Source organism: Mauremys mutica, chromosome 1 (genome assembly GCF_020497125.1).
Source record: "Mauremys mutica isolate MM-2020 ecotype Southern chromosome 1, ASM2049712v1, whole genome shotgun sequence".
NCBI lineage: Eukaryota > Metazoa > Chordata > Testudines > Geoemydidae > Mauremys > Mauremys mutica.
Window position 1 is genome coordinate 29,068,665 of NC_059072.1, and position 21,320 is coordinate 29,089,984.

Below are 21,320 nucleotides of genomic sequence, written 5' to 3' on the forward strand. Positions count from 1 at the left end.
ATTAACTTTGTTGAATACAGTATAAATAGAACTGGCCATAAGCATCTGCAACTCATTCTGTCTCCCAGCTGATGTCCTGGCCACAAAAAGAGCCATTAGCAAAAAGAGTAGGTAATCTCTCAGAGTTTTAAAAGGTAAAAGTTAAATTCAAGTGCCAAGGGTTTATGAGGTTCCAGACAGGTGAGAATAAGTTTTAGAGATCTAAAAATTTTTTTTAAAAGAGCTCATAACAAAAGAGTGAGAAGGGATCCAACAACCTCAAATCCATAAATAACAATAGCTGCTATACGAATATATCAATGACAAAGATAACCCTGAATCTTTCAGAAACCACCGATATTCTAAGATATGGAGAACAGAACAAATCTCAGGTTTCTCCTAACAATGTAAAACTACAGTATAAGAAGAACAGGAGTACTTGTGGCACCTTAGAGACTAATAAATTTATTTCAGCATAAGCTTTCGTGGGCAAATTTGTTAGTTTCTAAGGTGCCACAAGTACTCCTGTTCTTTTTGCAGATACAGACTAACACGGCTGCTACTTTGAAACCTATAGTATAAGAAGTTTCTACTTCACCACATAGGATTCTCTTGTAGAAGGTCTGGATTTCAGAAGAAATGTTTTTACCCTTTCAGAAAAAATGAAAACATTTATTTTCTACTGACTTAGGGCTTGGCTATACTTACAAGTTAGAGCGCACTAAAGCCGCCCAGTGCGCTCTAACTCACTCCCCATCCACACTGACAAGGCACGTAGAGCACTCTGACTCCGTGGCTAGAGCGCTCTTGGTACTCCACCTCAGCAAAAGGAATAACATCTGATGCGTCTTGGCTGAGACGCCCCAGCATCAGTGTGAATGAGGTGTTGCATTACTGTGCTCTGACTGACCTCTGGAAATGTCCCATAATCCCCTTAAGTCAAGTGGCCACTCTTGTAACTGTTTTGAACTTGGCTGTAGGAATGTGGATATGTCCTTTCAAAGCTCTGTTTCTGACAGCCGGCATGCTTATCTGCTCTGAGACAAAACAAACATTACTTAGAAATGTTGCTTGCTGTCAGTGTGAGAGAGAGAGAGGCGGGGGGGAGAGGGGTCTGAACTTACAAAACAGCATGCTGACACACTCTCAGCACCCCAAAAACCCACTCTCTCTCCCCCCACATACACACAAAACACTTCCTGTCACACTCCACCCCACCCTCCGCATTTGAAAAGCATGTTGCAGCCACTTGAATACTGGGATAGCTGCCCATAATGCACTGCTCCCAATGCCACTGCTAGTGCCACAAATGTGGCCACGCCAGTGCGCTTGCAGCTGTCAGTGTAGACAGACTGCAGTGCTTTCCCTACTGCACTCTCCGAATGCTGGTTTAACTCAAAGCACTCAACAGCTGCAAGTGTAGCCAAGCACTCAGAAACCTCAAGATACTGAAAGGGAATCCGGCCCTCCTTTTGAGATGAGAGATCTGAAATTAATGGAAGAAAATTGATTTCTTGTACATGGCTAATGGATTTGAATACCGCACTGGCAAGAGTCACACTGGACCATTTAAAATAACCTGAGCTTTTTCTCAATTTATCTTTAACATCTGTAGGACTGGAGGAAATGAAAGGAAGGCAGATAGCAGCCTTCCTCTAATGGAAAAATAAAACATTCCTCTCTAACTCCCTGGAACAAAACTTCTTGGACAAGATATTCAGTAGTATCTAGTGGTTTTGGGTGCCCAAATGGTGAGACACTGGGTGCCCAAATTGAAGAGACCCTGATTTTCATAAGATGTTTGGCACCCACCCTCTGAAAGTCAGCACCTTTAAGATATCTTGAAAAAAACAGGCACCCAAAAACTGAGGCACTCAAATTCACTAGTCACAATTGAAAATCTTGGCCCTTGCATTTGGTGTTTTGCCAGTCTGAGGTTTGCCCCATTGAACAAAAACAGAGAAAGCTATGGAGGACTTCAGAGACAATTTGTGTTGATCCTGATACTTTTGACTAAAGCCATCTAACGAATTCTTCATACCTGCCAAATTAATCACTGAAGGATGAATCCTGTTGTGATACACTATTCCCACAGGTGAATTGCCTCCAGCCTGCCTCTACCGGTTTCCTACACACTGGACTATTTAGAACCAAACTCCACAAGGCAGAGGAAGTGCAGAGACTCTCTACATAGCTGCTCAATCCATCCCACTGAGGGCTACAAGACACAGAGAGCCTTTAAGCAGGACCACCAGAGTGGGGTGAATTCCACCAACACATAAAAAGCATAAGCAATTTATTCAATTACCATCCGTCTTTTTAAATGACTAGTGATTCAGTCCATGCATTAATTCAATTTATAGTACTTCAATTACCATTTTTAAACTGAATTAGCAAATAAGCTTTACATTGTTAAACTCTAACTTGATATCTGGTGAGAGCTATTCCAAAATAATGAAAACTCCAAAGCCTCTGAAATAAAGTGATATACATTTAATCAAATGTACTTATTTAAATTCAGTGTGAATCAGAGTTTAACTTGATATGAAACCAATCAAGCCACCTAACATGAAAAGCTACAAGCACTGTGTAATCATGCTGTTTTTCTACCTGTTAGCAAAACTACATGCTAGATTTAAAGTACAATTTTTAGTCCACTCTACCAGCAAGATAAAATACAGTACATAGTACTCCAAGATGTTTAATGCCTAGTTAAATATTTTCTGTATTTTAGCTAAGAGCCTCAAAAACTATTCCACATTTGTTATGTGAATCACGATCCAGGTAGCAAAGGAAAACATGAAGGAAATATATGAATATTTATCTCCTAATCTCTCTTTCTAAATCATTGCAAATTAAAATGAAAACATACAAGATGTGAGTAAAGTTTTCAAAAGCAATTAAGTTACTTAGGAGCACAAAACCTTGGGCTCTGAAATCACTTATCACATAGGCACTTTTGAAATCACATAGATGCATGTTTTTCAATCACAGTCATGTCTTCCAATTATTTATAATAGACAGTATGGACGCTAAAAAAATTATATCGCAGACAAAAGTCGGGCGTGAGGGGAGAATAGTGCCTCATGGTACCGTTGGCTTGTGGCACAATCATTGACCAGTTGAAGCCTCCCCATGTCACTTTTATTATTGTTTTTGACTGTTTGCAAGCTCATTAAATTTCATTCTACATTCCAACAGTTCACAATATTCGACAGTGAGACAAGAGGACTTGATACATTTGCCTGGAACTGTCAGACAAATCTCATTGTTGGAAGATGTCCTGAATAATGATTCATCCTTAAACTGAAAAAGCACGATTCCATTCAATTCAATACCACACAATACAAGACATAGTTTAAACTTTCATAAGACCACATAATAAAAGTGACAACCAGAAATTTATCTTATGTCATTATGTTAAGGGTCTAGCAATATTTCCATTACAAATAAAGTCTTTGATGGGCTCATAAATTTGCTCCAGCTAAAGGACCATTCTAAAACCAATAATTTTTCTGATAGCATGGATCTTCACTTTTTGTGCAGAAAGATATTACCGTATATTATTATTGCATTGCCTAAATGTACCTTTGCTTAAACTTATGAATAAGTACTGATAGCTTAAACTGGTTATCAGCACAAACATGGATTCTATAAATGCTCCACAACTCAACTGAAGTATGAAGAAGTCATGAATAAGCCTTGCAAGTATCATCACATTCTGATGACACCTAGGAAACAACAGCACTTTTTATACAGGATCAAACTTATCTGCTCCCACCTGAATCAACAGAAAAACATTCCAGATAAAAAAAAATGGCCAGTATCTATTAATAGAACAACCTATGCACATACACTGAAATCTTACAGACTACCCTATGGGTACTTAATGGTAATTATTATAGGCCTATTTCAAGCCACATCTGTATTCTAGGAAGTCAGGAAATCAGCACAGTACACACAAATGCATAAAAGATAAAAACATCATAAAACAATAAGTGAACTGAAATACATCCAATAGTTCAAAATTTTAAAGGGACCTCCACCTACAGTTTCACAACTGGAAATGGGCACAAAAGGAACAATTGGATAGTTATGTGTCCATTACATCATTAGCACTCACACATTTGTGCCCACAAATGTTTGTTAATGTAAAATTCCAGGTGCAAAATCAGAGACCATTTTTAAAAACACAGATGCAATGTTTATGCAAAGTTGATGTTCTAGTAACCTCTGTAACTGCATCAAGATGTGAATAACCCAGGGTAGAGAGGGCCTTACCAAACCCTTTGCTTTTCTTTAGACTTGTGGTTGAATGAGACTGGTGGGGACTGATCATCTGGCACAAGGAGGCCTCTGAACCCTCTGCCACCTATGAAAGGGTGCTCTAGGCTGGCCCCCAACCAGCCCCAATGCATATAAGAGGTTTGGTGACAGGCCAAGGATGTGTTCTGAGATCCACAGCTGCAGTGTCTCTAAAACCCCAATGAAGAGGCTGTGAAGCTGATGGGCTGAATGAGCAAGAACTCTTTTGCCAATACAAGCTGCATCTCCGCTAGAGGTATTTGCTGGCATACCTATACTTCTAACCCCTTGCTAGTGTGGACAAGGCCTTAGACTTTTTTTCATTTCCTAAAGGAGAAAACGGAATTGTGGTCCCCCTACAACAACATTTTTCAGTTTCACTAGTCTTGTTAGTTTTTCCCCCCCCCCTCAAACTGTTTGACAGAAAAGGGGTAAGTAACAGGGAATATCTATTAAGCTATCAGAGGGGTAGCCGTGTTAGTCTGGATCTGTAAAAGCAGCAAAGAATCCTGTGGCACCTTACGGACTAACAGACGTATTGGAGCATGAGCTTTCGTGGGTGAATACCCACTTTGTCAGATGCATGTGACATGCATCCGACGAAGTGGGTATTCACCCACGAAAGCTCATGCTCCAATATGTCTGTTAGTCCATAAGGTGCCACAGGACTCTTTGCTGCTTCTATTAAGCTAGACACTTTCTGCCCTATATCTTCCTAAGCAGCAAAATCCTGACTGAATTCAGAGTTAAGGGTTCAAAAAAGCTCTACTTTCCAAATACCCTGTTTTCTAAGAAGCTACATAACTGAATAGTCTGAAAGTCAATCACTTGCACCAGGGTGTTTTTTATTCTCAGCATTTTCTTTTTAAAAATCACACTTTCCTTTTACATTTTTGCTCTCCTTAATAATCTTAGTGGCTGAGCCACAATCTTCCATTACAAACTCTTGGTCAGTCACGGTTCTTTCATCATTGTAGATTCTGTATGAATACTTCTTGCATTCTGGGCTGTGAACAAAATAATCCACTGCACATATTTACCTCTTCATTCCCTTGATTCAACATGTCACACACTTTTTGCTTTATAAATGACACTGTGAAATTCCATTTAAAGATATTGTTGCTTTCTCGGTTCAGAGTTTAAGCTGAAGTAATTGTTATTTTTGCATTCCACATTGGCTTTTTTAGCATTTTCTTCCCTCAATCTCTTCTATGAAATGATACTTACATAATAAGTAAAAGCAGTGATAATTCTAGATTGCATTTAAAAAATTAAAACAAAGAGGAATAACAGAAGCCATTTTATTGGCTCTCACCCTCCCTGGAAGATCAATGAAGCCATAATTACCAAAGAATGAGAACTTTCTAAACTACATTAACCAGAGGCATATGCCACACCTTGTGACTACCAACTATTTGACTCAAGGTAAACTGAAAAAATACTCAAGACTGAGATGAAGAATAAGATGCTAATTATCACAAAAGTTTCTGACAATGGATGGGTGGATATGCAGGAAGGTGGCTTCTACATTGATGCTCAGTAATTACTTTCTGGTTTTTTGACCATACTTTGAGACAAGATCAGCTTTTTTGCAGTAAATTTAAAACATGGGAAGATATTTTCTGGAGATGTATAAAAATGGCCATAGTCTCCTCAAGCTTAAAGGAAGAAAATAATTTGTTACGACTAGTTCTGAATGCTGGCCAGTAGGCCAAAGACATTTAAGAACAAGGTGTTAATGCTGCATACCTGTTAAAAATGGGAAATTGAAAACAAACCGCTGTTACTAGCAGCAAGGGCTTAATAAGTGGCAACAATATTAAAGACCACATTTGTAGTTCGGGGCATTACCTAAGGGAAATACAGAGCTTTTCACCTGCCCATCAAGTTCAAATATAGCCCAAGTCTGTAGCCTACGTCAGATAAAACGATTGTCTCAGTTTTGTTCCTAATAGACAGGAATCCACTTAGTAAAACCACCACAGTGTGTTTCTCAAACTGGCAACCTTATTGGCAGCCTCAGTAAGGAGATCAGTGACAGAATGACTTTGAGACAAGATATACTCACTCCAAGAGCTGGTCTCTCTGGAGCAATATTGAAAATACACTGAGCCATACCTGTTCTGTGGGTAAATGAAGACTTCATTCAAGAATGGTAATCGTGAAATTGACTTTGAATTACATATTCTTGTTAATTTTAAATAATGTATTTGGTGTTGAGATACTACAGTGATTGGCACTCTATAAATACCTTAAATGATAGACAGATAGCTGAGGAATATCTGTACATCTGGATATTAAACTCACTAAAAATAGGACATTAAATTAAAGGAGGCATTAGGGTGCACTAGCATCCAATGCTACGTCAACCGTATTGGCATAAAAATGTATTGGATTAAGGAAACCAATGGAACAGACTTACTATTCAAGGTACCCACGCTATCAATCCAACAAGATTTTGAGTTGCCAGGTACTCACCAACACCCCAGAGTGTATAACCTGTGCTCTTTCTTAGGTCTCAACTATGCAATGGTGTTAGATAAGTTGGTTGAAAACTGTGGCTCAGTCACTTATATCTGACATGGGCTACAGAAGGAAAGTTACATGTAGGGAGCATACCTCTGAAATATCCCTCATTTTGAGTAATGTTGCTTTTAGTTCCAATATTACATATGTTCCACAGAAACTTGGCATCTCCCTCACATTTACCATTTATACCAGAAATAAAGAACTACTGAACTGAGGTTACAGAAAGAATTTTATACTGAAGAATAGAATCCTGCAGCATTTTAGGTTTCCCACATGAATAATTTGTTTGTGCTCCGCATTTTGGGCCTTTCTTTGACACATATTGTGTCCCACATTTGGGCATTGGCTATGATAGCAAGTGAAGTCCTGAAGCAAGAGAAAACAGTCACAAGGTTTTATTGCTTCACAGATTCTTAACTAACAGAGTTAAAAGACATGCACTAACATCAGAGCAACAGTGCAGAACAGTTTTATTGCACAGCCTTGCCATAGACAAGACAGACACATTTTGCCAATCCTTTAAGTGAGATGTATAAGAGAAATTAGATCCTGCAGAAGTTGATAGCATAATTCTCTCCACCTGCCAAGGAAATCAAGTGGGTGAGTTGATTTTTACAACTCTGCCTCTGCATATTATTCTATTTGTTTGTTCATTGGTCAAAAGACAGCAGGCCAATTTGTACCTGACAGTTAAGTCTTGTGCGGGGGGGAAGGCAGCAAGCCAGAGCCTCCATAGCATTGACAACAAGATAGAAGGGGTAGCAGTGGGATTCTGATATAAATTAATACCAGTGTCTGACAGGTTGATTGTGACTTGGGGGAGGGGGGAATTGAAAGAGGTCCCTGGGTTCAAAAAGCATGAGAACCACATCTTCTCTAAGCAACTAAATTTTTATGCTCACAGTACAACACATTTTATCTCTGTGCAATGGGTGGGTGTGTTAGTGTATTTTAATCCACCCACATGCACAGCTGAGCAGAAATAGCACCAAAGTAAAAGAACATACAGTACTTACATTACCACTCACACACTGTGAGCTAACTGAAATCATCACTCAAAATGAAGAAAGAATGAAAAAAAAAAATCTATAAATACTCTAGGCAACAATCCTGCACTGGGAAGGGGATAGACAAGATAACCCAACAGGTCTTTTCAGTCTAATTTCTATAAAAATCTTTGGATCTTGGAATTTACTTTTCTGCATTATCTAACAGGTATACTGACAATGGTATGAATTTAGACCAGGGTTTCCCAAATGTACAAAGCTTTTGTCCTTTTCAGGGACAAATGTTTCACGACCCTCTCTGCCCAAGACCTCTAGTTCAAACCATGAACACAAGAAACATGTCTAACTGCAATCAGACCAAAACACATAATTATGTTACCAAAAAGGAACTTTAATTATAAAGGAATTGCAACATTTTAAATACATTCAAAATTCAGTGCAGTAGATAAGCCAACTTGTTGGTGAAAATTGTGCCCTGGGAGGTCGAACCGGGGAAATACACTTTTGCTTCCCTTTCAATCAACAGGTGATTGTGACACTTTCATTTTTTCACAACCAGCAAAGAGAAACCTGACTTTCAGATAGGGTGACCAGATGTCCCGATTTTATAGGGACATTCCCGATTTTGGGGTCTTTCTTATATAGACTCCTATTATCCCCCATCCTCTGTCCAGATTTTTCACATTTGCTGTCTGGTCACCCTACCGGCAGAGATTTAAGGACAAAGTCAGATGAGAACTTTCAAGGCGTCTGCTCCTAAAGCTGGGTTTTCCTCTTCCTTCAGAGAGAGCCAAAAGTTAAGTTCCTGGCTAGGGAATGTCATGGTAGGGACATGTTGCTGGAGAGCCTGTCACTGTGTCTTAGAAAAGTGCAGTTATTGCTGCCAACTCTATGGCATCTTATGAAGAGGTTGGTGAGTCACCTCTTTCCCCTCTGCAGGTCTGCAAGAAGTAATTCCATAGATGGTTCTGAAATTCCCTCTGATACAGATTTATGAGTCCCTGATGGTTGCTAACCAGCTCCTCAGTTCCTTGAAGTCTAAAACAACAGGAAATGACAAAGTTTCCTCTCTGTACTCAGGAAATACAACTACCAGCTTTTCTGATTAACTTTCCTACTTTATTGTGCACAGACAGGAAATTCCTATTTCCAGCTCTAGAGAGAAGAGTTCAGATCATTTTGGTACCCAATAATGTCGGCCAGGCTGACTAAGTGTGCCGCCCAACATGAATTATCAAAGGTATTAGCAAGTGAAGATGGATGATCACTCTGGAAATCTGTACTTCTCCTCTTAATTCAGAGTCAATTAATTAATCTGTACTTCTGCTCTTAATTCATGTGAGACATCTCACAAGGAATTGCTCGTGAAGGAAACCCATGTCAACAAAGAACAATGCAGAGTAAAGAATTTAGTGACGTTCACTCCTTTAATTGCTTCACGAAGGATCCGATAGAGCACTGGTGCCCCCACCTTATTACACAGGAGGGCCACATAAATCTAAGCACAACATTGTGTGGGCCAAACAGATTCTACATATTTTAATAAGATTTAAAGTCACCTGAATTGATTTATATTTTAAGTTCAGCTTGTTTCGTATGCATTTAGATAAGTTGCTTTTATGTACAATATTGTCTGTTTACATACGTGTGTAAACTAAAATGATATGAACATGACAACAAAATGCTAATGAACTGGCCGTTAGTATACTGTGTTGAAGAAGGTCACAGGCCTTCTGAAATGCTTTGGTGGGCGGTGTACAGCCCGTGGGCCTTAGGTTGGACACCACCATGACAGAGAGTAAGAGAAGCCAGCATGGCCTCTATAAAGAAAAAATCATGCCTCTCTAATCTAATAGCATGCCAATGTAATAGTTAATAAAGGCAAACCAGTTGACAATTTATTTAGTCTTTCAAAAAGTCTTTTGCAAAGTCCTTCACAAGAGGCTATGAAGGAAATTAAGTAGCCATCTGATGTCATGGATTAGAAATTGGCTATGAAACAGAAAACTAAGAGTAAGACTAAAAGGGTCAATTTTCAACATGGCAAAAGGGTAACACTGGGAGCTCAAAGGTTCCATACTAGATTCATGCTAGGTACTGTTTCATATATTTATTAATGATCTGGAAAAGAGTGATAGCAGACAAAAATTTTTAGGTTAATCAAAATTAGATACTGCTACTATTACTAATAAAAGAACAGTTAGGAACTTCAGAGAGACAGTGAATGGGCAACACAATGGCAGATGAAATGCAGTATTAACAAATGCATCAAAATCTGAATTAGCTACATGCATTGCTGGTTTCTAAACTAAATGTACAAACTCAAAGCATCAGTGAGAGACAGGGTGACCAGATGTCCCAGTTTTATAGAGAGAGTCCGGATATTCAGGGCCTTGTCTTATATGTGCCTATTAACCACCTCCCACCCACCCCCATCCCGATTTTTCACATTTGCTAGTGAGAGAGCAGCTTAATTAAAAAAAACTCTGCTCAGTGAGCAGCAGTTGTGTTAAAAAAGCAAACAAAACATCAGAATGTATAGAGAACGGACAGAAAAACATTACACCTTCACCATGAATATGATATTCAGTTCTGGCCACCTACTTTCTTTCATATCTATAACAACATAAAATCAAGTCAAAATTGAAACAAAATGTTATGATCAATCCAAAACATTTTTTCCCCTGAATTTTCTTTTGAAGAATTTTGACATTTTGGGGGTTTGTTTCAATTTGGAATGAAACCATATTTCAAAATCTCAAAATCCTTTATAAAACAGAATTTCCAGCCTCCACACAGCTCTAGTTCTAATGCACCTTTGCAAAAGAGCAAATTTTCAATAGAACCATCAGAAACACACTTCACACACACTAGAAGCTGTGCAGCACCTCATATAACTCATCAAGTTGAAATGCTAAGTAGTCACTTTTCTTGGGTGACTACTTAGCATCTGTTGCTTTCAGACATTCTCAGCCATAACTCTAGCATGAAGTGAATCAGTGTTATTTGACAGAGGCACTATTTGCCATTTGGTAGCTGCTTCAGGTCGTAGAAGTTTTGATAATATGAATATTGAGTAGGCAAAAAAAAAAATTTTCTGTAGTTGTATAGTATACAATTTACAGTGTTGCATGGTTTGTAGAAATACTAGAAAATAGGCCCGACAGACATAAGTATTCTCTCACACTGCCAGTTTGACTAAATCAGATCTCTTGATTTTTCAAAGTTTCAAGTTTGTTCCCCCAAAACTCCTCAGATTGATTTTCTCATGATGAATGCTCAGTTGCAAAATATAGCAACAAAGTTGAAGGCTTCAGGCTCTCTCACCTAGTACTTCAGAACACAGTCTGGTTTCAAACCAATTGATCCAAAGTCATACACTAGCATACTTTTGCATTTTCTTTTTTTCCTTTCTGAGTTGTCTTTGGAACAACATGCTGCTTTACTAGGCACAAAATGATCCATTTTCTGAATAACTCAGCCAGAAATGAGCTCCAACGAAGACTGGGCGGCATGAAATATTGTCAGGGGAGGCACAGTGCCCATTTGCAGCTGACATGTCTGGTGTCCAGATCAGTGACGTGGGCATAGGTATTTTGTGTTGTACATAGAATCATAGAATATTAGGGTTGGAAGAGAACTCAGGAGGTCATCTAGTCCAATCCCCTGCTCAAAGCAGGACCAACATCAACTATATCAGTAAGTGATATTGTTAATATGGCTTGTGCTGTATTGTAACGGGTAAATCCAGCCACACATACAAAGGTAGAAGTTTGCTGTTTTATTTGCAGAGGCTATAGCAACTTACTTCTTGCACTAATATGCACTGACAGTCTAGCTGGAGTTATAAAATCAGAACATAGTAGCTTTAAAGGGAGGCCCCATTATAGGGCTTTATGTTATCAATTTAAAAAATCATTTAAGTGTATTAATTATTTTCAAAATGTTAGATTTTCTGCATGACCTGCCCTGGACCTCTCCCCTACCATGCCTCTTCACTCTCCTTGAGGTTGCCCAGCCCACATTTTGGGAAACCCTGGTGTAAAGCATTCAGTAGAAATGGTCACTTGGCAACTAAAATATTTACCAATGCTTTTCAACTTTTTACAGCCCATTCAAGTACAGTACATGCCTGAAAGGTAAACAGAACCCCAATAGCAGAGCTATTTTATAGTAAATTGCTGTGTAACAGTATCAGCAGGCATCCACTACCGAGTTTCTAGCCCTGAATGAACATTATAATGCAGTACTTGGATTTCAATGAAATCTGATCCTGCCTTCAGAACTACAGCTGTTTAAAAAAATACCTCACTAACACATGTAAGTAAGCAAAACAGCCACTTACATTGTGTATAAAAAGTTTTCCTATTGCAGGAAGAAGGTTTTTTTTCAATTTAAACTGATGTTTGCAACAAAAGTATGAAAACACTGAAATCAGAACTCATGGGAAAATTGTACATATATTTAAAAAAGCAAAATTCCAATCACTATTGCAATTCCAATCACTATACTTCCAAATGTTGGTTTCTTGCTGCTCTACTGTTCTGTTCAATTTCACACTAGGTAGAAGTGCATGGCAAATGGTCAGGAATGTGTGACATGACAGTAAACAAGCCCAAAACTGAGCACCATTTAAATGCACATTTGTGAAAAATATGCCCGAATTTTGATCCAAATAAGGGTCCCAAACTGAAAACTTTATTTGCATATACTAGGATTTTAATACAACAAATAAGAGGTATTATATAACAGACAGACCATCAAGTGTTAGTAGCGATTACACTAAATTTTAATTATTTTAATTCCACTGCAAAACAACTAAAATCCTGACATCTCAGTTTATGGTCAACAGGGCAAGTTCTGCTTTGACTTACATACACACAAATCCCACAGCAGTCAATGGGTCTGCGTGGGAAGAGCAGAATTTAACCCAAAATGCATTCAATACAATGGAAAGTGTATTCAATAGCTTTATGTACTAGGATTTCCGTGCTGTTATTTTAATAAATCTGTGACAAAAAGTAAACATTCTATCTTTAAAAACATCATTATTTAGAAATTGAAAAATGACTCACAAGCTGCTCCGACTTTACACCATATAGTTGTATGGTCTTTGCCACGTTTTTTGAAACAGCTAAACTGAGGTTTGGGTCCACAGCAGCCACATTTAGCTCGCTAGAAACAAAGATGATAGATATTAATTAAAATGAAATAGTCCAGATTGTAACAAATTAACTATTAATAACTAGTAACATGGCATGTCAACTTGGAGGAGAATAGTATATACAACCAAAATTCTATGAGGCACAATGGTTCAATTTACAGTTTAACAAGTCTATTCAGGAATTTTATGAGCTGAGTGTATCACTTCCTATTCTGATGCTAAGAAAGAACTCACAGTGAGTAAACTTGGTACTGCAGCGTGTATGCTAAAATCATACTATTCCCCTTGGGTTCAAAGTATTGACTTCAATGCATTACTTGGCAAGCAGAATTTGGTAGAGGCAAGCACAGAGCCATTCACCCATGAGGCTAGGGAGTAAACTATGCACAGATTCCAAGGTGGGCTCTTTGTCACAACTAATAGGCTTTATTGTAAGCACAATATGCAGTACAAGGGACCCCAAAATAGATGGAAGGCAACAAACTGAAGAAAACAAGAAGAAATTATGGTCCAAATCACTCCCTGGGGAATCCCTGTCAGGAGGATGAGCGCTGACTCCTCAGAACTATTTCCCTCACGCTCCCAGAACCCCACAGACATCCATCTGCTAGGGCTCCATCTACAAGGAGCTCTGCAGAAATTTGTGCGGAAGGATAGAGATAGCTATCCAAGCAGCATTATCCCCCTATGGGTCATGCTACCAGAGGTAATCCTCCAAGCATTGAGGGAGATGTGAGGATTCACAGAATTGGGAAGCCTCACCCTTAGAGAACTTCACAGGGCCCTATACTTCACTAGTTAGACAACTCAGTTTTCCTGCCCTTTGTGAAGTTCGCCTACCTCCTCTGCAAGATGGGGCATCAGGGCCCATAAATATGTGCCATACAGTCCAAACCAGTGATATTGAGTCAGAGGCTCGGGAGCCACAAGTGGCTCTTTGCAGCACATTATATTAAAACACTGTGGTTTACTGTGGCTTTTTTGGGTAATGTTGATTGCTAATTTGGCTCCTGAATCACTGAAGTCTGAGTATGACTGTTCCAAACCCTAAAATGAGATGAGCACTTGTAATTCCCACTGAAGTCAATAAGAGCTGTAAGAGTTCAACATTTTTCACAATATTAACACATCTAGTAAATTACATAGAATGCTACCTATTCATGCTAGTGTTTGGACCAGTCCTTGCTAAATAGACTAAAACACTGAAATCAGGGATTAATTAAAATGTTTCATTTGCGATTTAAACACTTCGGTTTACTTTTTCTAACTGGGATATTCCTCTTCCTCTACTACTCTTGTTATTTCATTCTTTATGCAACAGACAGTTTTAATCAGAGATTTAGTTTATAGCCAAGCAAATATTATCTTCTCTTTGATACATTCAGAATAATTTAGTGGTAACACATTTACACTAGATTTAAAATGTCTCTTTTTTACTGTATTTTAAGCACAATCATATGAGTAAAATTACTTATGTGCATGCTTGCAGAGAGCAGACCCCATATGAATATTTCAGAATTACTCCTGCATGACAAAATTCAACAGATGAACCCAGATTTAATTTCAGTGCTAATAACTTCTATAATTAAAGGGGAATCAAACATTTACTGTTAATGACATTTCATTTCCAAAATTTTAAAATAGAAAATAAAAAGACATGGTGCAGATTACATGTTGCAATATATATAACCACTTACCTTGCTATAGTTTTAATGATGCTGTCAAGTTCATCAGTGGAAGGAGGATTCCGACCCCCAGGGGGAAATACAAGGTTGATGGGGTCAAAGAGTCGAGATAATGACTTTGACAAATAAGCAGCTTCATAAGGTTGCAATGAGTCTTTCAAGGCTTTTTCTGAACTGTGGGCATAAAACAGCATTATCATTTTCTAAAGTTGAATTATACAGTAGCAAGTTGAGGCTGGGACTCCTCTGGAGCTGATAAACTCTCCAAGAGCCAGAGCTATATGTAATGCCCAGGAGATATTTTTTTCCATTGAAGTAAATAACTGTTCAGTTAGCCTCCCTACATAGTTCAACACAGCTCTGTGCACTAGCTCCCCCCGAGACCTGTTGTATGAAACAACTTTGGTGTACCTAAACTAAGTTTTTCTTGAGATATACAACATTAGGAAAGTGTTCCAAAAGTGGGATCAGAGCCTTTTTTTGACATCACATATCTCATAACAGATGGCCTGAGCCCCACCCAGAATATGCTAAAAAATTCTCCTCTGACACACCTGTATAAAATACCAGGGAGAAAGGACCATTTTTGTGCTGGCTTCAATATTAAATTTTAAAACTACATTTAATATACTTCCATCATTACAATTCCTGTTTGTGAGAATGATTCAATAGTAGCAACTATGTCAACTCTACCAGTGGAATTATGACTTTTATACTTAGGAACGATAGGATAAATGTGTAGGGTGGGATTTTCAAAAGGGCTTAGCACTGACCTTACTTGCTTTCACTAAAGTCAATGGTAAAACTCCTATTGACATCAATCGGAGTATAGTTATGCCCATGCACAGCACTTTTAAAAATCTTATCCTACATATTTATCCTATTGCTCATAAGTCATAATAGATTTATTCACCACTGTCAAACCTAATCTTCTCCATATTTAACATGTAAATCATGTACATTCTAGAATGTAAAACAGATATGGTATGAATCATTAGGAACTGAGTATCTGCCACTCTGTAGTGATTGTGGTACCACAAAATACAGGAAGACACTACAGCAGGGGTCGGCAACCTTTCAGAAGTGGTGTGCCAAGTCTTCATTTATTCACTCTAATTTAAGGTTTCGCGTGCCAGTAATACATTTTAATGTTTTTATAAGGTCTCTTTCTATAAGTCTATATTATATAACTAAACTATTGTATGTAAAGTAAACAAGGTTTTCAAAATGTTTAAGAAGTGTCATTTAAAATTAAATTAAAATGCTGATCTTACGCCGCCAGCCTGCTCAGCTCGCTGCCAGCCTGGGGTTCTGTTCACCTAGGCTGGCAGCGGGCTGAGCAGGGCCTGCGGCCGGGACCCCAGACCTGGGTGGGGAGGTTTCAGGGTTCAGGGCAGAGGGCTGGGTGTGTGGGGGGGTCAAGGGTCAGGGCAGAGGGCTGGAGGGGTGTGGGGGGGTTCAAGGGTCAGGGCAAAGGGCTTGGTGTGTGTGGGGGTGCACGGCAGAAGGCTGTGTGTGTGTTGGGGTGGGGGGGTTCAGGGCAGAGGGCTGAAGGGTGTGGGGGGGTCAGGGCAGAAGGCTGTGTGTGTGAGGGGGTTCAAGGGTCAGGGCAAAGGGCTGGGGGATATGGGGGCTGCAGGGCAGAAAGCTGAGTGTGGGGGGGTCAGGGCAGAAGGCTGGGGGTGTGGGGGGTGCAGGGCAGAAGGCTATGGGGGGGTTCAAGGGTCAGGGCAGAGGGCTGGGGGGTATAGGGGCTGCAGGGCAGAATGCTGAGTCTGTGTGGGGGTCAGGGCAGAGGGCTGGGGGCGTAGGGGGTGTAGGACAGAAGACTGAGTGTGTCGGGGGGTCAGAGCAAAGGGCTGGGGTGCTCGGCTCATAGGGGTGCTCCCATCCCCCTGCCCTGAGCCGCTCACGGCAGGGGGCTGGAAGGAATATGCCGTTCCACCCCCTTCCCCAAGTCTCCGTCTCTACCTCTCTCTGTCTCCTCCAGGGAACTGCCTGCACCCTGCTGCTCTTCCCCCCGCCCCCTCGCTAGGGCCATCAGCTGATTGGTGCAGAGAAGGAGAGGGGGTGGGGCAGGAAAGCACCACGCTGGGGGAAGAAGCGGGGGAGGAGGAAGCTTGGTTGCCGCAGAACCAAGCTTCTGCCTCCTGCCCCTGCAGGGGAGAGCGGTGGGCAGGGGGGATAAGTGGGTCTGGGAGCCAGGACTGCTGCAGGTGGCTGCGTGCCGCTCAAAATCGGCTCAAGTGCCATGTTTGGCACGCGTGCCGCAGGTTGCCAACCCCTGCACTACAGTAATTGCATTTGCACCAGATAGGCAAATGGTGACTTTTAATAAATTCCTATTTACTCTGTCTACAGCTATACACAAATGTAAAGACAAAACTAGCTACAAAGTACTGACACAGATCAAAAACATGAATCTTAATGTGTCTTCATTTTATTTAAAACACACACACACACACCCCAGCTGATAGAAAGACTGCTGAAAAAGCCCTTAAAATTCTAGCTCTCCTGCAAGGGATTTCCTGCTTTGTGAAGCTGAAAAACCCTGAGTTCTTGTCTAAAAATACTCCCTTGTTGCAGAATGGGTGCCGGGAAAGTGCATTAGAGGAGTGTGGTTGGTAAAATGCTCTAATGTGTTGCACTCTAACTGCCCCAAATAGACTCTGCTGGCGCACTCTGAAAGGTGCCTAGTTTATGTGCACAAACCAGGCACCTTTTAGAGCATGCCAGCAGGGTCTACATGGGACAGTTAGAGCACAACATGTTAGAACACTTTACAAATCACACACCATGCAGACAAGGCCTATGGCTCTAGGACTGTATAGTTATCTCGTCGGATACAGCAGTTTGTGCTAAACATACTCATAATCCTGTTTCTTTTGCATGAAAATGTCATGTGTATCTTCTTCCATCTGTTGCAGTTCAGCAAAGAGATCTGTATTTCCACTTGCATTAAAATTTCTTTGAATATTTTGACTATATTGTTGTAGGCGCTTCCACAAGTCATTATAAAGTCTCAGTAATTTAGGGTATTCTCCTTCAAAAGCTTGCTTCAGAAACACAGAAGCTGTAAAACAAAACAATAAACAGCATTCATTATGATCTTCCAAACTAGCCTCTTTGATAAAAATAAATAACATGGATCTTAGCACTTAAATCAGTACATTTCTATACAATAAAACAGAAGTATTACTATATCTACAATTAATATCACTGTTGTAAAAACTATCACAGTATATGCAGGTGACAAATATAAGAGTCTGAAACACTGTAATGCATCCCTCCACAATCTGAACCTTTCACATAAAAATCTTGTCTTCTACAATAACCATCCCAGCTATGTTATACGGCATTTCATGACCAAATTATTATTTCATTACTGTTACTATTTATCAAGCACAACAGTGTGCTTGGTTTCATATATCTAAAGCATTTTTCAACGATAGTTTTGCAATGGAAAAATCTATACTTTTGTTTCATTTTCAAGGCACATACTTAAGGGACACAGATAACTCGAAGTAGGCCCCAATCTTTAAAAAACCTTAAAGTTATTGTTACAATCTGGTGGGAGAAGCCCTTCAGATTTAAATATCTGAAGTGTTCTGCTTTTACACATGCTACTTTTTTTAAAGAAGACAAAAAACAACTGCACGTTTAAAAAAATAAAGAATGATAACACGAACTGAGAAAGCAGTGTTATTTTCAGCCCTGGAAATCATGCCACAAAAAGTGGAAAGTGAAACAAATTTAGAATGGTTTAAAAAAGGTTGACAATATCTGTGCTCTGACACCACCTGACTTTAGAGATTCCACCATCATGTTTTAGGTGAGTAGAAAATTGGCCCTTTAATATGGTGACCTTCAGGGTCTGAACATATGCTTCAGTTCATCCATTTGCACCTTTACACTTCACCATATGAACCATTCTTTTTACTCATATGAATTTTTCATTTTGACCATTGTAAGGTCCATATTTTTTATTTCCATAGTAATTACATATTTCATTGTGGCGAGCTGATGTCTGTAATAGTTTTTCCCCACAGCACAAAAACAGGTGTGGACTGTTATTCTTTTATTGTTTATACTTTGTCACACATTTATTTTCTTCTCTACGCCTAATGTCCCAGTCTTGCTACCCCTGATGCAAACATGAGTTTTATGATTTATGTCAGTGGGAACAAGATCTAGCCCCTACTCTACACATACAAGTTACTAAACATCTCCTATCCCTGGGGGCAAGTCAAGAAATTTCTTTGGCCTTGTTTTCCCATAAAAAATGAATTGGTTTTTTGCTCTCCCATTTTATTTCACATGCTGCTTTAAAAGCCATTCTTCCTTTTAAAAACACTTTGGTGAAAAGTGCTTCTACCTTTAGTTTAAAAAAAATATTCCAGACGTTTGGAGTTCTTTGCACTTTTCAGTGTTAAATATGCAGTTTTCTGTAAACAAAAATATTAAAAAAAAAACAAAATTGACTACATACTGCATGCACTATTGCCTGAAAACTCACATATACTGAAAAAACAAAACAGCATTTGCAGCATAAACATCCTGCTTTCACCAAACTTTTATTTAAAAATAATTCTAATGAGTATAAGTAGCAAAACAGTGGTGTTTTGATTAACAACTGTGTTCTAAATTGCTGACAGGATAGAAAAGTTACCTCAATGTTGAAATAAAAATTGTGCCTCTTGTTGTCACCATTTTACAGTCTTAGGCCCTACCCTGCAGACACTTATGCACATGCTTAAGTTTAAGCACATGAGACTCCTACATTTGCTGGATCATATGAACCTAGGTACCTGTGTTATAGGTAACATATAAGACAATCTATAAAACAAAACAGTTTTTAATATAGTTGAATAAATTTCCTTCTGGAATCACTTAGTTACTTAGCAACTCCTGATCAGAAACCAAGCAGTTACTTCCTCAAATTAATAACACAGCTATAGAACACCACAGACCCATTTTTTTAAAGGGACATCATAACGACTGAGCCCACAGAGATAAGCATATGCATGTTGCACCTCATTTGTATGTACAGTACCAAGATTGGGGATTTTCAAACTTCACATGAGTATAAAGGGTATTTTTGTGACTGCATCCCCAGTACTTAACTTTGACAATTCAGCCAGTTGCATGCTGCACTGTTATTTACTGGCAACAGTGCTGTCTAAAGTTTATGACTCTTCCTTGATTTAGCATGACCTTTGTACAGCATATTTTGCATGTGTATTCAGAATCTGTCACCAAGATTTACAAAAAAAGCTCAGCTTTGCTTTAGGTGCATAATGCAAGTGGCCAGATTTTCAAGATTGCTCAGCACCCCCAGAGCACAATAATAAAATAATTGCTCTTTTAATTAGGTTAATGTTTATGGTTTTGGCTGACCTATTCACTTTTGGCCTCTGGAAGTATAATCCATTACTCCACTAATTTCCTCTCTCCAAAAAAAGGATATTTTTATATCGGATGATGAATGTTAAATAAAGCAAAGTACGTATCTTCCTAAATGCACAGTAAAAGTCTGGAGGAAAATGTGATGATCATAAATACATCTATCCTCAGTTAAGAAAATATATGTATGAAGAGTAACAGGAGAAACCACAGCTACAGATCTGATAGCTGGAAATAACAAGCAAAGGTTTATTGAATTGACATATTTTCAGACTAGCTCTAGAAGACATCACAAATCACACATGTTAAATACAACACTTACAGTCTGTTGCAATCTGAAATTGAGAGGAAAGAGTCTGAGTTACTGCAGTCCAAAATGTGTACAAAATATCTGACTGGCCTTCCTGGGCAGGGGGAAAAAAGAGAAGAAAAGTTCAAAATATGTCATTGGCATAAAAAACTGCATATATTACATCATAGTACATTTGCCAGAAAAAGATTCCCTGACCATCCCAAGTGTTTTAATAAACTTCTAGTTTGTATTTATTTTTTAGTACACAATATACAAAAAGCTGCAAAATAGAAACATTATGGTCATCAGTAAGGAGGGGCTAACTAGTGTGAGCAAACAAAAATAAATGCAGCCTTCTCCCCAGGTTTTGGAGGTCTCCTCTCAATGCACTTCTTGCTGGTAATGGGTCTTCTAGGGACAGGGATGACCGAGGGGGCAAATAGTCCAGAACCTCCAGAACCTAATGGGAATGAGAGACCTATTCCCCCTCTCTCCTTGTGAAGCAGAAATCTGTCCATTCTAAAGCTTCTGAAGTATGATCACTCTGGTATAATTTCCAAGGGTTCCCATATGATAATTCAAACTAAGAGATTGCAGTGAAACCCACAGACCCCCTCACCACCAGGATTTTTTGCCAGGAGGGGACAGTGGTGTACCCAGCTACTGCCAGAAAGGCAGACAAGAAGGAGGGGAAGGAGGCACCTGTTCTGAAGTGGTCAATACCCGGAGCTTTGGTGCCAAAGTGTCAGTACCAGGTGACACATGAAGCTCTGAATGAGCTGGTACTGGGACATGGTACCTGGTGCCTGAGTGGGTGCCAGAGGGACCCTTCTTGGGCCACCCTTGTCTATTTTAGAATGAGAGGATTTCTACATTTTAGAGCTAGAATCTGGCAAAGATGACCTGGAACTGAGGGGAGCAGCACTCATTTCATCCACTGAGCCCAGGCGTTTTAT

The 21,320-nt window shown here is 39.4% G+C and overlaps 1 protein-coding gene across 3 annotated transcripts in view; it reads right to left on the bottom strand.

Annotated features, from left to right (window-relative positions):
* Positions 1-21,320, bottom strand: part of COG5 (component of oligomeric golgi complex 5) — a 308,198-nt gene that overhangs the window by 54,605 nt on the left and 232,273 nt on the right. For all 3 annotated transcript variants that reach the window (XM_045030137.1, XM_045030118.1, XM_045030126.1), the window contains 4 exons: positions 20,395-20,476; positions 17,538-17,742; positions 14,682-14,843; positions 12,896-12,995 (listed from right to left, as the gene is read on the bottom strand). In XM_045030137.1, coding sequence (XP_044886072.1) covers positions 12,896-12,995; positions 14,682-14,843; positions 17,538-17,742; positions 20,395-20,476 — 549 coding nt within the window. The remainder of the gene's footprint in view (positions 1-12,895; positions 12,996-14,681; positions 14,844-17,537; positions 17,743-20,394; positions 20,477-21,320) is intronic.